Raw genomic sequence first — 17,237 nt, 5'->3', positions numbered from 1 at the left:
GACACCTCATTCGTGGGTCTATGCCAAACGGTGCGGGACGAGTTAGGTGCCGAAGTTTTGTTAAGAGATATAAAAATAAAAATAAAAATAAAAACTAGATAGGTACATTTCCTGAAGAAAATGTGAGTGGTGCTTGCCGTGGCAAAACTCGTGAAACAGCATGTTGTAACTTGAAAAGAACAAAAATTATGGTCATAAATAAATCAACCCAGAAGTCTGTACGATTTTCTGGTGCAGAAATATGTGATTTGTTACTCGGTTGCTAGGGTAAGCCCATGTGGTTGCTATGCAGTTACCAAGGTAATACAATAAATGGCTCCTTTCCATCCTGAGTGAAATAAGTCAACCCGGAAGTCTGTAGTGTTTTCTGGTGCAGAGATATGTGATTTGTTGCTCGGTTGCTAGGGTAACCCCATCTGGTTGCTAGGCAGTTACCATAGTGATACTTATCAAGTGTCCTTGCCATCCTGATTGAAATAAATCAACCCAGAAGTCTGTACGTTTTTCTGATGCAGAGATATGTGATTTGTTATTCGGTTGCTAGGGTAACCCCATGTGGTTGTTAGGCAGTTACCATAGTGATACTAATCAAGTGTCCTTGCCATCCTGATTGAAATAAACCAACCCAGAAGTCTCTACGTTTTTCTGATGCAGAGATATGTGATTTGTTACTTGGTTGCTAGGGTAACCCCATATGGTTGCTAGGCAGTTACCATAGTGATACTAATGAAGTCTCCTTGCCATCCTGAGTAAAATAAGTCAACCCGGAAGTCTGTACTGTTTTCTAGTGCAGAGATATGTGATTTGTTACTCGGTTGCTAGGGTAACCCCATCTGGTTGCTAGGCAGTTACCATAGTGATACTAATCAAGTCTCCTTGCCATCCTGATTGAAATAAATCAACCCAGAAGTCTCTCTGATTTTCTGGTGCAGAGATATAGTTACTGCTAAACGGTTGCTAGGGTACTCTGTGTAGTTGCTAGGGAGTGGCTTGGCAGCTGCCAATCATGAATCTCCAAAGGCTGCTTGTCAGTATGAATGATATAAACCAACTCCCATGCCTCTGTGACATTCAGAATGGAAGATATCCCTCTATGGATTTTGGTTGTTAAGGTGCTCGACAATGGTTGCTAGGGAGGGGCTAGGAAGTGTTGATTTGATGCATGATTGGCTGTTTGCTGTCCCGAGTCAAACGAGACCACCCTTGTGTTTCTATGACACTTCTATCCGGAGATATCCCTTTGATCTGTTTCAATAGAAGTCTATGGGACTTGTTGCTAAGGTGCTCTTAATGGTTGCTAGGGCGTGGCTTGATAGCTTCACAATGATCCTGAGAGACTGATTGGTCGTCTGAGTAAAATGAGCCCACCCCCTCGTCTCTATGACACTGTGATCCAGAGCTATGTTCAATACAAATCCCTATGCCTTTTCATTTCATGGGCCGTCCTACACCATTATAAGTCAATTGGGGCATTTTTGGGCAGCTCCTGCCCCCAGGGGTGCAACTTGTACCCCATATTGAGGTATGCTCTTACAGAGCCTGCCAGCCTCTTCAAATGTGGCAAATCACACGTTTCTGCGAAATCCTCGCTCGGAGCTGTGACGCGTCAAAGTTTGTCGCAATGTTAAGTCTATGGGATTTTTCGGCCGCTTTTTTGCCCCTGGGGCAAATACCGTACCCCCGATCGCTTATAAAAGTCATAGCACACGTGTCGTCAATAGGCCGTTCGATTTGACACCTCATTCGTGGGTCTACGCCAAACGGTGCGGGACGAGTTAGGTGCCGAAGTTTTGTTAAGAGATATAAAAATAAAAATAAAAAGTATAACTAGATAGGTACATTTCCTGAAGAAAATGTGAGTGGTGCTTGCCGTGGCAAAACTCGTCAAATAGCATGCTTGAAAAGAACAAAAATTATGGTCATAAATAAATCAACCCAGAAGTCTCTACGTTTTTCTGATGCAGAGATATGTGATTTGTTACTCGGTTGCTAGGGTAAACCCATCTGGTTGCTAGGCAGTTACCATAGTGATAGTAATGAAGTCTCCTTGCCATCCTTATTGAAATAAGTCAACCCGGAAGTCTCTACTATTTTCTGGTGCAGAGATATGTGATTTGTTACTCGGTTGCTAGGGTAACCCCATCTGGTTGCTAGGCAGTTACCATAGTGATAGTAATCAAGTGTCCTTGCCATCCTGAGTGAAATAAATCAACCCAGAAGTCTGTACTATTTTCTGGTGCAGAGATATGTGATTTGTTACTCGGTTGCTAGGGTAACCTCATGTGTAGTTGCTAGGCAGTGACCATGGCAGCTGCCAATCATGAATCTCCAAAGGCTGCTTGTCAGTATGAATGATATAAACCAACTCCCATGCCTCTGTGACATTCAGAATGTGAAGATATCGCTGCTATGGTATTCTCTGGTTGCTAGAGGTGCCTGCGATACAATAGTCTGCTAGGGAGTGGGCTACCGGAAGTCGTTGATGCGTGATATCATGATTGGCTGCTTTGCTGACCCCTGAGTTGCAAAGCGAGACCACCCTTGTGTTGGTATGACACTTGCTATCCTGATGAGATAATCACCTTTGATCTCTTTCTGATTAGAAGTCTATGGGACTTGTTGCTAAGGTAACCTCTAAATGGTTGCTAGGCAGTGGCCTAGTGATAGCTTTGCAATGAATCCTGAGTAGTACCTGGTGCAAATACGCGATTTACTCCGATCGCTATAACAAGTCATAGCAGCATGTGTCCTCAATAGGTCCGTTCGATCTTGATCGACCTCATTAACGTGGAGTCTCACGCTTAAGCGGTGCAGAGATGTGATGTTAGGTGCTGAAGCTCATTTGTTAAGGCAGATCATAAAATACTAATAAATCACATCAATGAAATAAGTATAACTAGATAGGTCACATTTCCTGAAGAGATATGTGAGTTGGTGCTTGCTGCTGGAAAAACTCATCAGATAGCATGCTTGACATAATGATACTAATAAATTCATGCGTCTGATTGAAATAAATCAACCTAGAAGTCTCTACGTTTTTCTGATGCACAGATATGTGATTTGTTACTCGGTTGCTAGGGTAAACTCATCTGGTTGCTAGGCAGTTACCATAGTGATACTAATGAAGTCTCCTTGCCATCCTGATTGAAATAATCAACCCGGAAGTCTCGACTATTTTGTGGTGCAGAGATATGTGATTTGTTACTCGGTTGCTAGGGTAACCCCATCTGGTTGCTAGGCAGTTACCATAGTGATACTAATCAAGTCTCCTTGCCATCCTGATTGAAATAAATCAACCCAGAAGTCTGTACTGATTTTGTGGTGCAGAGATATAGTGATTTGCTACACGGTTGCTAGGGTACTCTGTGTAGTTGCTAGGGAGTGGTTTGGCAGCTGCCAATCATGAAATCTCCAAAGGCTGCTTGTCAGTATGAATGATATAAACCAACTCCCATGCCTCTGTGACATTCAGAATGGAAGATATCCCTCTATGGATTTTGGTTGCTAAGGTGCTCGACAATGGTTGCTAGGGAGGGGCTAGGAAGTGTTGAGGTGATGCATGATTGGCTGTTTGCTGTCCCGAGTCAAACGAGACCACCCTTGTGTTGCTATGACACTTCTAGCCGGAGATATCCCTTTGATCTCTTTCATTAGAAGTCTATGGGACTTGTTGCTAAGGTGCTCTAAATGGTTGCTAGGGCGTGGCTTGATAGCTTCGCAATGATCCTGAGAGACTGATTGGTCGTCTGAGTAAAATGAGCCCAGGCCCCTTGTCTCTATGACACTGTGATCCAGAGCTATGTTCAATTACAAATCCCTATGCCTTTTCATTTCATGGGCCGTCCTACACCATTGTAAGTCAATTGGGGCAACTTTGGGCAGCTCCTGCCCCCAGGGGTGCAACTTTTACCCCATATTGAGGTATGCTCTTACAGAGCCTGCCAGCCTCTTCAAATGTGGCAAATCACACGTTTCTGCGAAATCCTCGCTCGGAGCTGTGACGCGTCAAAGTTTGTCTCAATGTTAAGTCTATGGGATTTTTCGGCCGCTTTTTTGCCCCTGGGGCAAATACCGTACCCCGATCAGCTTATAAAAGTCATAGCACACGTGTCCTCAATAGGCCGTTCGATTTGACACCTCATTCGTGGGTCTATGCCAAACGGTGCGGGACGAGTTAGGTGCCGAAGTTTTGTTAAGAGATATAAAAATAAAAATAAAAATAAAAATAAAAATAATAAGTATGTGAGATTACAATAGTGATGCTTTGCAAGCACCACTAATAAGTATGTGAGATTACAATAGTGATGCTTTGCAAGCACCACTAATAAAAATAAAAATAAAAAGTATAATAATAAGTATGTGAGATTACAATAGTGATGCTTTGCAAGCACCACTAATAATAAGTATGTGAGATTACAATAGTGATGCTTTGCAAGCACCACTAATAAGTATGTGAGATTACAATAGTGATGCTTTGCAAGCACCACTAATAATAAGTATGTGAGATTACAATAGTGATGCTTTGCAAGCACCACTAATAAAAATAAAAATAATAAGTATGTGAGATTACAATAGTGATGCTTTGCAAGCACCACTAATAAGTATGTGAGATTACAATAGTGATGCTTTGCAAGCACCACTAATAAGTATGTGAGATTACAATAGTGATGCTTTGCAAGCACCACTAATAAAAATAATAAGTATGTGAGATTACAATAGTGATGCTTGCAAGCACCACTAATAAGTATGTGAGATTACAATAGTGATGCTTTGCAAGCACCACTAATAAGTATGTGAGATTACAATAGTGATGCTTTGCAAGCACCACTAATAAAAATAATAAGTATGTGAGATTACAATAGTGATGCTTTGCAAGCACCACTAATAAGTATGTGAGATTACAATAGTGATGCTTTGCAAGCACCACTAATAAAAAGAAAAATAATAAGTATGTGAGATTACAATAGTGATGCTTTGCAAGCACCACTAATAAGTATGTGAGATTACAATAGTGATGCTTTGCAAGCACCACTAATAATAATAATAATTCATTTAAATGGTAAAGTACATTCGCAAGTACACATCATGGTAGTATTTTGTGTACTAAATCAATTTATGCTGATTAAAATGAAAGTGTGTCCGGGTTAGGGTTTATTTTATATTTTATTTTGCATAATAATAAGAACATTTATTTGGGGGTTAATGTGCTTAATTGTCATAAATATGTAAATCATAATGCAAACAATATTATTGGTACTAAAAACATGCTTTATTTTCTTTATGCTAAATAGAACTTTGGTTTGTGATGAAATATGACTTGATATCATCAATCAACATTAGATTCAACCGTTAAGAATTTTTATGATCTGGCAAAAATTAAAAAAATTATGTCTGATAATATCTGCTTCCATTATTCATACTGATTATCTAATATGCCGTGTTGTCATATTTTTTCCAAGTTAACCGTGATGAATCGCAGTTCTCTTTCATCATCTCGTGTTCGAGATCCACCTATGGGAAGGGCATCCGCACCTGACCTCTGCAGAAGCATCCAATTGCACTAAGTCTGGCCTGACAGACAGAAGCGCGTGTCCAATGCTCGGTAAGGGACCCGCCCCTTACCAAGTGCATAAAACACTAGTACGCGCTATCTTACCTCAGTTGTTATTCGCTTCTCGCGACCTCTTTGCTTCGCAGCTCTACGGTTTTCGCTGACTTCACCACAGTCAACAGGAGGAAATATCCATTTGATCAGCCTCCGCCAGGCGTGATTGTCAGACGGTTGCGTTTAGTTGCGATTATTTCGGGTTGCAAGCCACCCACGCTCGCTACCTGGATTTGCTCAGGCTGCCCGCCTGTTTATCAACTTTCACCTCTCCAATGGATCACAAGCTCTCCGGTAACCCACCAGACGTGCAGTCGCGTGCATGCCCTGCTGCCTGCGGTTCACTCATTGCCGCGAGGGATGCCCATCCCTTCTGCGTGGTGTGCATGGGACTAAGACACGCGCAGGAAGCGCTTTCACTTCCTGAGAACTGCACCCATTGCCTCGCCCTGCCTAGGAAGCTTCTTCGACGAAGACTCAAGGTTGCATCCTCTCAAGGCACGGACGATCATTACGATTCGGACGCTGGAGTAGGTGAAAGCGTTACAGCTCCGGGGACTTCCCAGAGCATGCCTGCTCTCAGTTGGGCTGACCAGTCTAACGAGGGCCTACTCGAGGAAATCCTTCCCGGTATTTCCTCATTCGACGACGAGCCGCCTGGCTCAGGTGAGGACGAGGATCCCGCTATACTTGAGGGCTCGGACGACGAGTTAACCACCCCTTCCGCCCAAGCTCCCCCGGTTAGCGGCTCGACTACACTGCCGCACGCAGTCCTTCTCGAGGTGTGAGCGAGCGGCCGCTCGTCTCGGCATGGAATGGCCGGCCCTCCAGAACGCCGCCGACCAAGAGAGGGATGTGTATGATGGAAAACTCCTAGGTCCCCCTTCCGGTCCTAGGAAGCAGCTCATGCCTGTACTCCCTGCGTGCGCTAAGCACATGCGACTCTATTGGAAGGACCCGCTAGATCTTAAGCACGGCTTAGCGGGTCTGGAGGTTCAGGATATGGCAGCGTGTGGCATGGGCGACCCTCCCACCATCGAGCCCTCGATCGCCAGACACCTTAACCCCTCGCAGGGAGGGTTACTGGCCCCTCCTAAGCCAGTTCTCCCTAATAAGATGGACCGCTTCTCAGCATCTGTCTTCCAGGCCTCGTACAAGGCCTCGGCTCTCGCGGTACGGGCTCTAAATGTTTCCTCCCTCCTCTCGGCCTACCAGGCCGAGCTGTTGGAGGACATGAGCACTCATTTGGAGAAAGGTGTGCCATCGCCGACGCTGTGGAAGGAGATCGTTACAGTGAACGACCTGGTCCTTCGTAATGCCCGCCAGGCCATCCAAGCCGGCGGACGCTCCATGGCCCTATGTGTTGTGGGGGAACGGGCCCTCTGGCTCAATCTCTCTGGTCTGCCCGACAGCGAGAAAAGACGCATAGCAGGAGCCCCAGTGGAACCAGGCCAGGCTCTTTTTGGCCCTGCTGTTGCACTTATGCAACAGCGGTGCGATGATAAGAAGGAGGATGAGGCGTTTAAACTGTGCCTGCCTAGAAAGGCCACTCCACACCAGCCCCCCGCACGGCCCCCTCAGGCCCCAGCCACAGGACGGCCGTGCAGTAGCTACAGCCAGGCCTAAGGCTCGCAGCAGGCCACCCAGCCAGCAGCCTAGCCAGCAGCCCAACCATCCTCCTAAGCCCTGGGGTAAGACATCCTTCGTGGCGGTTGCAGTGAAAAAGCCCACCCACTCTACCCTGTCGGACGGGAAGAGGAAGAGGCCTACCTGATGCTCAGCTCCAGGGGCTTCTCGGTCCAGGTTTTCAGGCGACCAGCCCAGTGGACACAAGCTTGAGTTTTTTCCCCCCTTTACCCAAAAGGAGGAAGTTCTCAGCTCGAGGGCCCCTTTTCCCTCGTTCGGGTGCCCAACCCCAGTTCAATATGGACATGTCACAAGTTCAGGTGTGGTCCATAAAAAAATTCCCCTCCCAGCTTCCAGTTCCAGAACTGGGGGGAAATTCACTGTCCAGGTGTGCCCCTCCACTGTTGAAAAGTGCTCAACCACAGTCTCTTCACAGTTTGCACAAACCACTTCACACACATTCAATAAAGGTTCAATTCCCTGTGTGTGTTTCAAAAATAAAAACAACAAAAAAACAAGAACAACAAAAATATCAAACACAGAGCGAAAGCTCTGCCAAGTGCTGTTGTTCCCCTGAAATTCTACATGTCGCCCCTAAGTTGTCCACTAGATGGCGCCATTGTATCACAAATGAACGATCCGGTTGTATTGCCTGCCCTAGGCAACTCGCCGGTGAGTGTGGGCTCTCTCACGTCACACGTGACAGCCTGGCAGTCTGTGTCTGCCCCAGAATGGGTGATTCGCACCATTACGAAGGGCTACAGACTTCAGTTTGCCAGAAAACCGCCACGTTTCAGTGGAGTTATCTTTTCTCACACAGAAGAGAGCTCCGTGCACATTCTGAAAGACGAGATCTCTTCTCTTCTCGAGAAGGGGGCGGTGCGAGTGGTACCTCCGCATCAATGTCAACAGGGTTTTTACTCCCGTTATTTCCTGATTCCAAAAAAGGACGGTTCACTTCGTCCTATTCTGGATCTCAGAGTGTTGAACAAACATTTAAGGAAACACAATTTCAGAATGTTAACCCACAACGTTCTCTCTCGTGCAATAAAACAGAGCGATTGGTTCACGTCGATCGATCTGAAAGATGCGTTTTCACATCAACGTTTACCCGCCACACAGGAAGTTTCTTCGTTTCGCCTTCCAAGGCATATATGTTACGAATTCACAGTACTTCCATTTAGCCTAGCATTCAGTCCAAGAGTGTTTTGTACGTGTGCGGAAGCAGGGTTAGCCCCGCTGAGAATAGCGGGGCTCAAAATCCTGACTTACATAGACGATTGGCTGTTTATAGCCGATTCGAGAGAGATTGTCATGCAAAACACTGCCCGTGTGCTCGCTCACATCACAGCGCTCGGCTTCAGAGTGAACGTGAGCAAGAGCAATTTCACTCCCGCGCAGAGAGTTACTTTTCTGGGTTTGGAGCTGAATTCGGTTACAATGCTGCGCGATCTCTCACAAGAGCTGTTCTCTCCTTAATGAATTGCCTCTCACAATTCAAAGAAGGGCGAGAATACATTTTCGCGCATGTCTCAGGCTACAGGGTCTTATGGCTGCGGCTATACATGTCCTGCCTTTGGGCCTTCTGAGAATGAGGGCGTTCATGAAGTGGGTTTTAACTCTTCATCTCAGCCCTTTAAGCGATCTCCGCTGCTCTGTCACAGTGACGCTGCGTGCACAGCAGCGCTGCGCCACTGGAGGAACGCAGAGTTCTACGCGCATGGGACCCCTCTCGGGCGATTATGCTGCGGAAAGTAGTGACGACAGACGGCGTCCTTAACAGGATGGGGAGCCACGCAAGAGGGCAGAACAGTGAATGGTGTGTGGCCAAGCACACTTCACTCAGCCCATATAAATTATTTAGAGCTCCTCACTGTGTGGAAGGCTCTGAATCACTTTCTGCCCCGCTTGCAGGGGCATCATGTGCTGGTGCGCTGCGACAACACGACAGCTGTAGCATATATCAACCGCCAGGGGGATGCGCTCCTCCAAGCTGCATGCTCTCGCTCACAGGCTGTTAGTATGGAGCAGGCGGCATTTCCTGTCGTTACGGGCGACCCATGTCCCGGGCATACTGAACAGGGGCGCAGACCTCTTGTCATGGGGAAACCCGCTCTACAGAGACTGGCGCCTCCATCCTCAGATAGTGTGTCTACTGTGGAGGAGGTTCGGCCAGCCAACCGTAGATCTCTTCAGCCTCACCAGAACGCCCATTGTCCTATGTTCTTCTCGCTACGGGACGAGGACGCCCCCTCGGCGTGGGCGCACTGGCCCACCCGTGGCCCAACGTGCTGCTCTATGCATTTCCTCCCCTTTGCCTCATAGCGCCGTCTCTGGCCAGGGTGAGGGAACAGAGCTTGACCATGATTTTGATAGCTCCCAGGTGGCCCAAGGCGCCGTGGCTCTCAGAGATTATCCCTCTGCTGTATGCCCAGCCATGGCCCCTCCCACTGCACAGACCTTTTGTCTCAAGCTGAACGGGAAATTTATCACCCGCACCGGACAGGGTGGCCCTCCGGGCCTGGCCCGTGAGAGGGCCAACTTAAACACATTGGGGCTCCCCACGTGTTGTGGCCACCATTCAGTGTGCCAGAGCCTCTTCAACACGGTCTCTTTACGACTGTAAGTGGCGGGTGTTCGAAGAGTGGTGTGAAGGGCGACGGGTAGCGTCATATCAGTGCTCAATCACCGACATCTTATGCTTTTTGCAGGACCTTATGGACAAGGGAAGATCCTTTTCCACTATTAAGGTCTATTTAGCGGCTATCGCTGCATGTCATGTGGGGTTCGACAGCGCTACGGTGGGGCAACACCCCTTATTCAGTAGGTTTATGAAGGGCGACGCCGCTCTCTTCCAGTCCCCAGGAGAGTCGTTCCTGAATGGGACCTCTCCATGGTGCTGGACGCTAATGTCTCAACAGCCGTTTGAGCCCCTGGGGAGTATTTCCCTTAAGAATTTGTCTTTCAAGACACCTTTGCTCTTGGCCTTGGCATCTGCCAAGCGGGTCAGTGATATGCATGCACTCTCTGTTCATCCCTCGTGCACTAAATTCTCTCTCAGTGGAGATAAGGTTTTTCTCAGGCCCAACCCGGCCTTTATGCCAAAATGCTTCCCGGCATTCACGTGTGAGGTGATTGAGCTTTCCGCGTTCCACCCAGCTCCTTTCTCCTCCACAGAGGATCAGAGGTTGAACGCTTTGTGTCCTGTATTTGCCCTGTGGGCGTACTTAGACAGGACCAGCTCGTTTAGAAAAGGCGACCAGCTTTTCATCTCTTGGGGCCCCCCGCACTCAGGGAACCCCATTTCCAAGCAACGCCTTTCTCATTGGCTTGTGGAAGCTATATCTTTGGCATATGAATCAAAGGGAGTGCAGCCCCCAGAGGGCATCAGAGCTCACTTCACTAGAGGTATGGCTGCCTCTTGGGCTCTATTTAAGGGAGTCTCTTTGCAGGACATATGTGCCGCTGCAAGCTGGGCCTCTCCCCATACGTTTGCCAGATACTACCGGCTAGATGTTACCAGAACCCCGGTAGCTCATTCTGTCCTGGGTGTCGGCTCTTTGTAGCTTTGTGCTCTTAGGCCCTCCACCCCTCTTTAAGTCTGGGCTGCTTAGTCCAGCACTTTAAAGTCACTAAGCATGTTTCTACTCTGCACCTGGCACCATATATTCACCATGATAGTTTAGTTCAGGTTTATTCACGAATGCATGTTACCATATGCTATTCTTTGTTGCTAAAGTGGCTTCCTCACTTTGTGGGGTGGTTTCTGTGTGACGTGTCATGCACCGCCTTTCGAGGTGACCGTCCTCTGGCTTTCAGGGCCTCATTGTAGTGTATTGGGCAATCGGGGAGCTGTCCATATCTCCCATAGGTGGATCTCGAACACGAGATGATGAAAGAACAATAGGTTACTATCGTAACCCCGGTTCTCTGAAACATCGAGTGGAAAGATCCACCAAGCTTGCCCCGCTTGCTGCACGAGAAGCGAATATGCTCACTGAGGTAAGATAGCGCGTACTAGTGTTTTATGCACTTGGTAAGGGGCGGGTCCCTTACCAAGCATTGGACACGCGCTTCTGTCTGTCAGGCCAGACTTGGTGCAACTGGATGCTTCTGCAGAGGTCAGGTGCGGATGCCCTTCCCATAGGTGGATCTCTCCACTCGATGTTTCAGAGAACCGGGGTTACGATAGTAACCTATTGATTTTGAAAATGCTTACATTTCAACGTATACTTCTATTCCATTCAAACTGCATTTATTTCCTTCTTAGGAAAGAAGACAAAACAATATGGAACAATGATATTATAACATTGTCAAATTAATATTTTAAAAATAAAGCCTTCTATAGTATTAAGATAGAAATGCACTAAAATATCACCAATTCAAGTAACATTAAACGTTTCCCTAAGTCAAAGTGGCAAACTACCAATAATTAAAAAAAACTAGTCTTAGGTTTAGTATTCATACAAATAGGCATTAATTCTCTTAAAACTCTCCTCCTACACAATATTAATCAACAATTAATATTGTTGGCTATTGTGGTGGCTATACGCTTTGCTATAGCAATCGTGATTCATCGCATTCATAATTCGCGCCGGGGCATCAAAACTATCGTATGCAGATGTCTTGTTCTGCTTTTAGAGCTGACACTGCCCACATAATGATACTTCATCCAAAAACTTGGTGTGCTTCTATGGTAATTAAATTCCACCCATGGAAGCTGCAAAGTATTTGACTTTGGTCACAAGTTCTATCTGTTTTGTTTTTTCTCACTGATACAGAATCGCTGAGAGCTTGTTTCTGGAGTGCACGTCAGTGAAATAATTCTCAAAGGTTCCGCCCATTTCCAACCTGTGTTTAGAACTCACACAGAGCTGAATAAAATGTCAGAATCTAATGTCAAATAGGTAAAGAAAAATAATAATATTATTAAAGGTTCACTAAGTAACTTTGGTGTCATCTTGGACCCACAGTGACACATAATGCTGTGGATGCAGCCACTTTTGAAACAGAAAAACAAAAAGAAAAGTTTGAAGTGGGCAAAGAAACAGACATTGGACAACAGATAATTGGAAAAATGTGTTATGGATCTTAACCCCATTGAGCTTTTGTGGGATCAGCTAGACTGTAAGGTGCGTGAGAAGTGCCCAACATGACAGCCACATCTATGACAAGTGCTACAGGAAGCGTACCAATAAAAGTACCAATTTATTTCTATAAGAGCAAAATCTGTTCATTATTCCAAACTTTGAGCCTCCAGTATATCTTTATGTGTTTATATTTTGCAGGTGGAGCGCACCTTGATCCAGGGTTCGGCAAGCTCAGAGTATGTTTGAGGGATGTGCTGAACTCCATAATGTGGAAGAGAGAAGTCGCTGTCCTGCCCCCATCTAGAGCTCTCAGCATGTAGAGATGAAGAGGAGGAAGAAGCTGTTTGACTCTGAGAGCGGCTTGTTGTGCTTTCCACTGTAGATGACTGATCATAACTATAACACACACACACACACACACACACACACACACACACACACACACACACACACACACACACACACGGATCATCGTCTAACACACACCAAACAACAGACTAATACCACTATAAATCACACAATAAGCCTTACACCAATCAGAATTACATACCTCGAGTCTTTAGTGATCGAGCATATTTATCAAAAATGGATCTAGAAAATCCCCAGAAAATGTACAAATTTCAAAAGCATTTTTAAAGACAATTACAGAAAAATGGAGTATAAAACATTGTTATATTTTGATGCTTTATTTCTCACTTATTCAACAAATGACAGACCGAGATTCATTACGTCCCTGCTGAAATTTGATATACAACAGGCTGTACACGCGCGCACGCACACAATACCACTTTGTGTGGTTGATACCACTTTAGCTACTTATGATACCAGCTAAAGTATCATGATACCACTCATGTTTAGATGTAGTTTCTTATTGCCGGTCCTCCCTATAAGCAAACTAAGCAAGTTGCTCAGGGCCCCTGAAGATTATAAGTACCGTTACGAACATACTGACAGGGGCCCCCACACCCATTTTTACTTAGGGACCACAAAAGGCTAGGACTGGCATGGTTGCTTATTAACTATCATTTGCTTGAATTGTTGTTTCAAACTACATGTTTGTTCAAATAACTGGAAATGCATTTAAAAGATACAGTTGTTATATGGAATTGTTTATTATGTTGTTTATGGAGACGTGGCATTGATTAAAATTAAAGTTCTGGTAGAGCAAAAGTTAATTACTGTACATACTGAACTAATATTCTATATTATGACACTGGCAGTATTTTATAGCCACTACCATGGCACTGGCATACCACGCAACACTTGTATAAACACTGAATAATTGTATATTGTGTGAAAAAGAATGAAAGTGAAACTGTAGTCACTATGCCATTAAGTCTAATGATATAATTGCATAGAGTCATGACAATAAATGAGACTTTAAAAGCACAAAACCGTACAAAAAAGACAAACCACCGTTGGTTTGTGTTTTCTTACCCTGAGTTGGCAGGTCTAAATGTGCAAACCACTCAAAAGTCAGTCCACTTATATTTAGCAAAGACAAATTGAGAGGATTTATTCTATATAATTAAAATAATGGCAGTTTCCAGAAGAAGAAACGGAAGGGTTTGGCTTTCATTGTACGTGGGGCAAATCCGTAGCTGCTTTGTGGGAGGGCTGGAAATAAAAAAAAATGACTAACCGCTAGCATTTCAGTCCCGAGGAGACACACAAACACAAATGGTGCTGAGCTCTCTCACTCACCTAACCAATATCGAGCATCATACAACCTCAGTTTGACCTCATCTAAGTCTCAGTTCTTAAACACAAACAGGAAAAATCACCATCAAAACTGCATGCCCTAAATGAAGACAAATGATTCCATCTCAGGCAAACCACTGTTCTTTCAAATCTAAATGATCAGAGCTGTGGGTTTGAACTGTGTGCTTGCCAGCTTTATTAATGAGCGCAGTCGGTGGCTTTGACAGGTTTGAAATCTAATCTGGGTTTGTTGACAACAGCATTCTTTAACTCTGTGTTTGGGCTTGTTAGCGCTTTTAAAAATTGATATGACTGGGACACACTCTGCGAGCATCCTGCCCATTTGTTTTTCTGTAGGACTGTCTTGCGTGGGCTTTGCTCACAAATGCCACACCTCCATAAACAGACACTCCTCCATGAGGATGAGTTCCATGAAACTCATCAAATCCTCCAATCTGTGAGATTTGCAGCGCAGAATGACTCTGGTACATGCAGGTGCGTACTGCGCTTTAAAAAAGGGGGAAAACAAATTGTTGATGACAAAATAAATAGTGTATAAATATTTTAAGTAGCTTTGGACAATAATGAGCAGGACCTTTTGGATGGCAAACTAATCTCGATATATTTCAATCAGTTGACAAATTTGGATATTTATCTAGATATTTATGCATATCCTCTGAAAAGGCTTAAAATCTTAGAGAGATCATTTTAGCTGAACAACCATTGCAGCCATTTAGATTCAAAGTATTTAATACAAAAAATGAATTGGTAAAAATCCAGTTAAAATAACCATGGCATGTTTTCACTACAAAAATGCAAAGCATGGCATTTAATAAATTTTATTTATTTGATGAAAAATGCCACGCATTCAAGAGTGATGATGCAAACAATTCACTGAAATGGACAGTTTGAGCTGAGAGCAGATGATCAGCCCAACCCAATTCTATAGAAACTTCAAGATTTCAAAAATTATGACCAGAAGAATCATTTTGATGAAAGCTCACTGGGCTTGAAACATGAACTGGAGAACACTTCAATCTCTTGAACAGCTAATTTCCACAAACTGTACCTGTAAAAATCATGAGACTTCCACTTGGCTCGACACAGAGGGCAGATTAATGTATCGTGATTTCTCCGGCACTCCTCTGCCCCTGAAAAACAAACAGTACAAAGGAGACATTCTTAATTCCTCATCGTTCCATGAAGAGCTGTCAGTGGAGAGATGGGCTCTAAGAGTCTTTGGTTTGCTGACTGGGAGAAAGACACAATTTTCTATAAAGCGAAACAGTACATTTAGCAAAAAGTACAATACAACTTGATTTGACTCGTTTTTTCAATCATAAGGACCTCTAACAGCCATATCAGACAAAAAACTAAGTAGTTTTTTGTAGTGTGAACATTTTTTACAAAAATAACTCTATAATAGTTTCTGTACAAAAGTACTTCATATAATAAACAATGTAATGTTATGTTGTTAATTAATTATTCTACTTTCATTTGATTAAAGTTAATGAATTGAAAAACCCTTTTATTTATGATGCTTTTCCTTTTATATACCCTTTTGATGATGAAATTGAATTAAACTGTCAAATATGGAATTCAGAAAACATTCTAATCAACAGTCTAACTGTATTGTATTTGAAAACTGCAACATTACCAAAAAAAAATTTAAATAATAATTGTACTCCAGAAAATGGTATTGGGACATCACTAGTAGGGCTGGGCATCTATACAGATTTCCCGATTCAATTCCGATTCTATCTGGGCATATTTTGGTTATAATGTCCCTTTTACTTACATATGAAATAAATTCTCTTCCAGCTAATTCTGTGGATTATACAGGGGACCATACAACTAGATACACTATGAAACAAATATTTTACTAATTATATTTTCTTAGTTTATCATCATTTTAAAATCACAATTTAGCTTTTTAAAACTGAACAAATCAATGCATTTAATCAATAAATATTATATTGAACATATTATATTTTGTTAGTTTAATTGCATTATTTGTAGTTTTGTTGAACACCTGCCAAAACCGGTCCTGTCCCTTTAAGAGAATGCAGCATTTCTGTAGAGTGTTTTTAAATGAGTCTTGAATGGCATTATCTCATCTGTGCTGTCTGATTACAATTAAATGTTTATTTTTGTTGTTTTTATCAACAACTGACGGTAAAGAACAGAAAGGGTATAAAATAAGACATTATTCACTGATAAATTAATTGAGTGGATTTCATCTTTGGACATACACACACACATTAAAAAAAGGAAAAACTTTTACTCCACCACTATACTACACAATTAATGGTGAGTGAAATATAAACATTTACCAGCCGGCACATTTGAGTGAAATTTGGTTGCATATGTAAGTGATATCCTCTCATTGCAGTGCACAGTTGCTTATAGATTAAAAGATCGATCCATGGCTTTTGAGAATCAATATCGAATCAACCAAATTATAAACAATGAATTGAAAATTCAATTTTTTTTTTGCCAAGCACTAATCCCTAGTAGTGGTTTGAAATGTGATTAATATAAGATTTTTTAAATTGCTTCTCAAACCAATGCATTGGATTTTAAATGGTTACCTTTAACATTTGGTGTAACAATGCGTCGTTAATGTCATGCAAAGTGCACAGTATTACCTATGATATGATGAAGCCATTAAAGACATACAGTGATGTGGGAAAATCTGTGATGTGCTGATGGCACTTACATATAGACATGCAGTGATGGTGCAGTTTGTTTCTGCAGCCTTCTTCACACACCGTCAGACTTTCCTCATCCAGCATGTCCAGCAGACAGATAGGACACATCTGCTCCTCCTCGTCCTTCATACTGCACACATGTACCGTTACAAAATATACCAAGACTCAAAATTTCCCTACAAGGGAAAAAAAGACCACCTAAACTAAACTTAAACTTAAACAGTATAAATATATGGGTGTTTCTTCTAGGGATGGGCACGAGTACTCAGGTACCTGGATGTGGCAGCAATGATTGATCATGAAAATGAAGATCAATGGTGATCAAACATAATGCAGTGTTGGTACAGATGCTTCAATGTTAAATTCAAGGACTTTCAAGCACATTTGTATTTATTTTCAAGGACTATGCTCGAGATGTCATTAAAACAAATTGCATATTTCCAAATTGAAAATGGGTCATTCTCAAAAAAATTTTTTTTTCCTTTCCAACGTAGAAAATATTGA

The 17,237-nt window shown here is 43.4% G+C and overlaps 1 protein-coding gene across 1 annotated transcript in view; it reads right to left on the bottom strand.

Annotated features, from left to right (window-relative positions):
- The window catches only part of LOC127636985 (mitogen-activated protein kinase kinase kinase 1-like), a 110,718-nt gene that overhangs the window by 28,101 nt on the left and 65,380 nt on the right, over nt 1-17,237 (bottom strand). Inside the window, exons 7-9 of the mRNA XM_052117804.1 lie at nt 16,742-16,863; nt 15,092-15,173; nt 12,531-12,717 (exon numbers count right to left, since the gene is read on the bottom strand). Coding sequence (XP_051973764.1) covers nt 12,531-12,717; nt 15,092-15,173; nt 16,742-16,863 — 391 coding nt within the window. The remainder of the gene's footprint in view (nt 1-12,530; nt 12,718-15,091; nt 15,174-16,741; nt 16,864-17,237) is intronic.

The sequence above is a fragment of the Xyrauchen texanus genome, chromosome 44, assembly GCF_025860055.1.
Source record: "Xyrauchen texanus isolate HMW12.3.18 chromosome 44, RBS_HiC_50CHRs, whole genome shotgun sequence".
Classification (NCBI taxonomy): domain Eukaryota; kingdom Metazoa; phylum Chordata; class Actinopteri; order Cypriniformes; family Catostomidae; genus Xyrauchen; species Xyrauchen texanus.
This window is presented reverse-complemented; position numbering and strand designations above follow the sequence as displayed.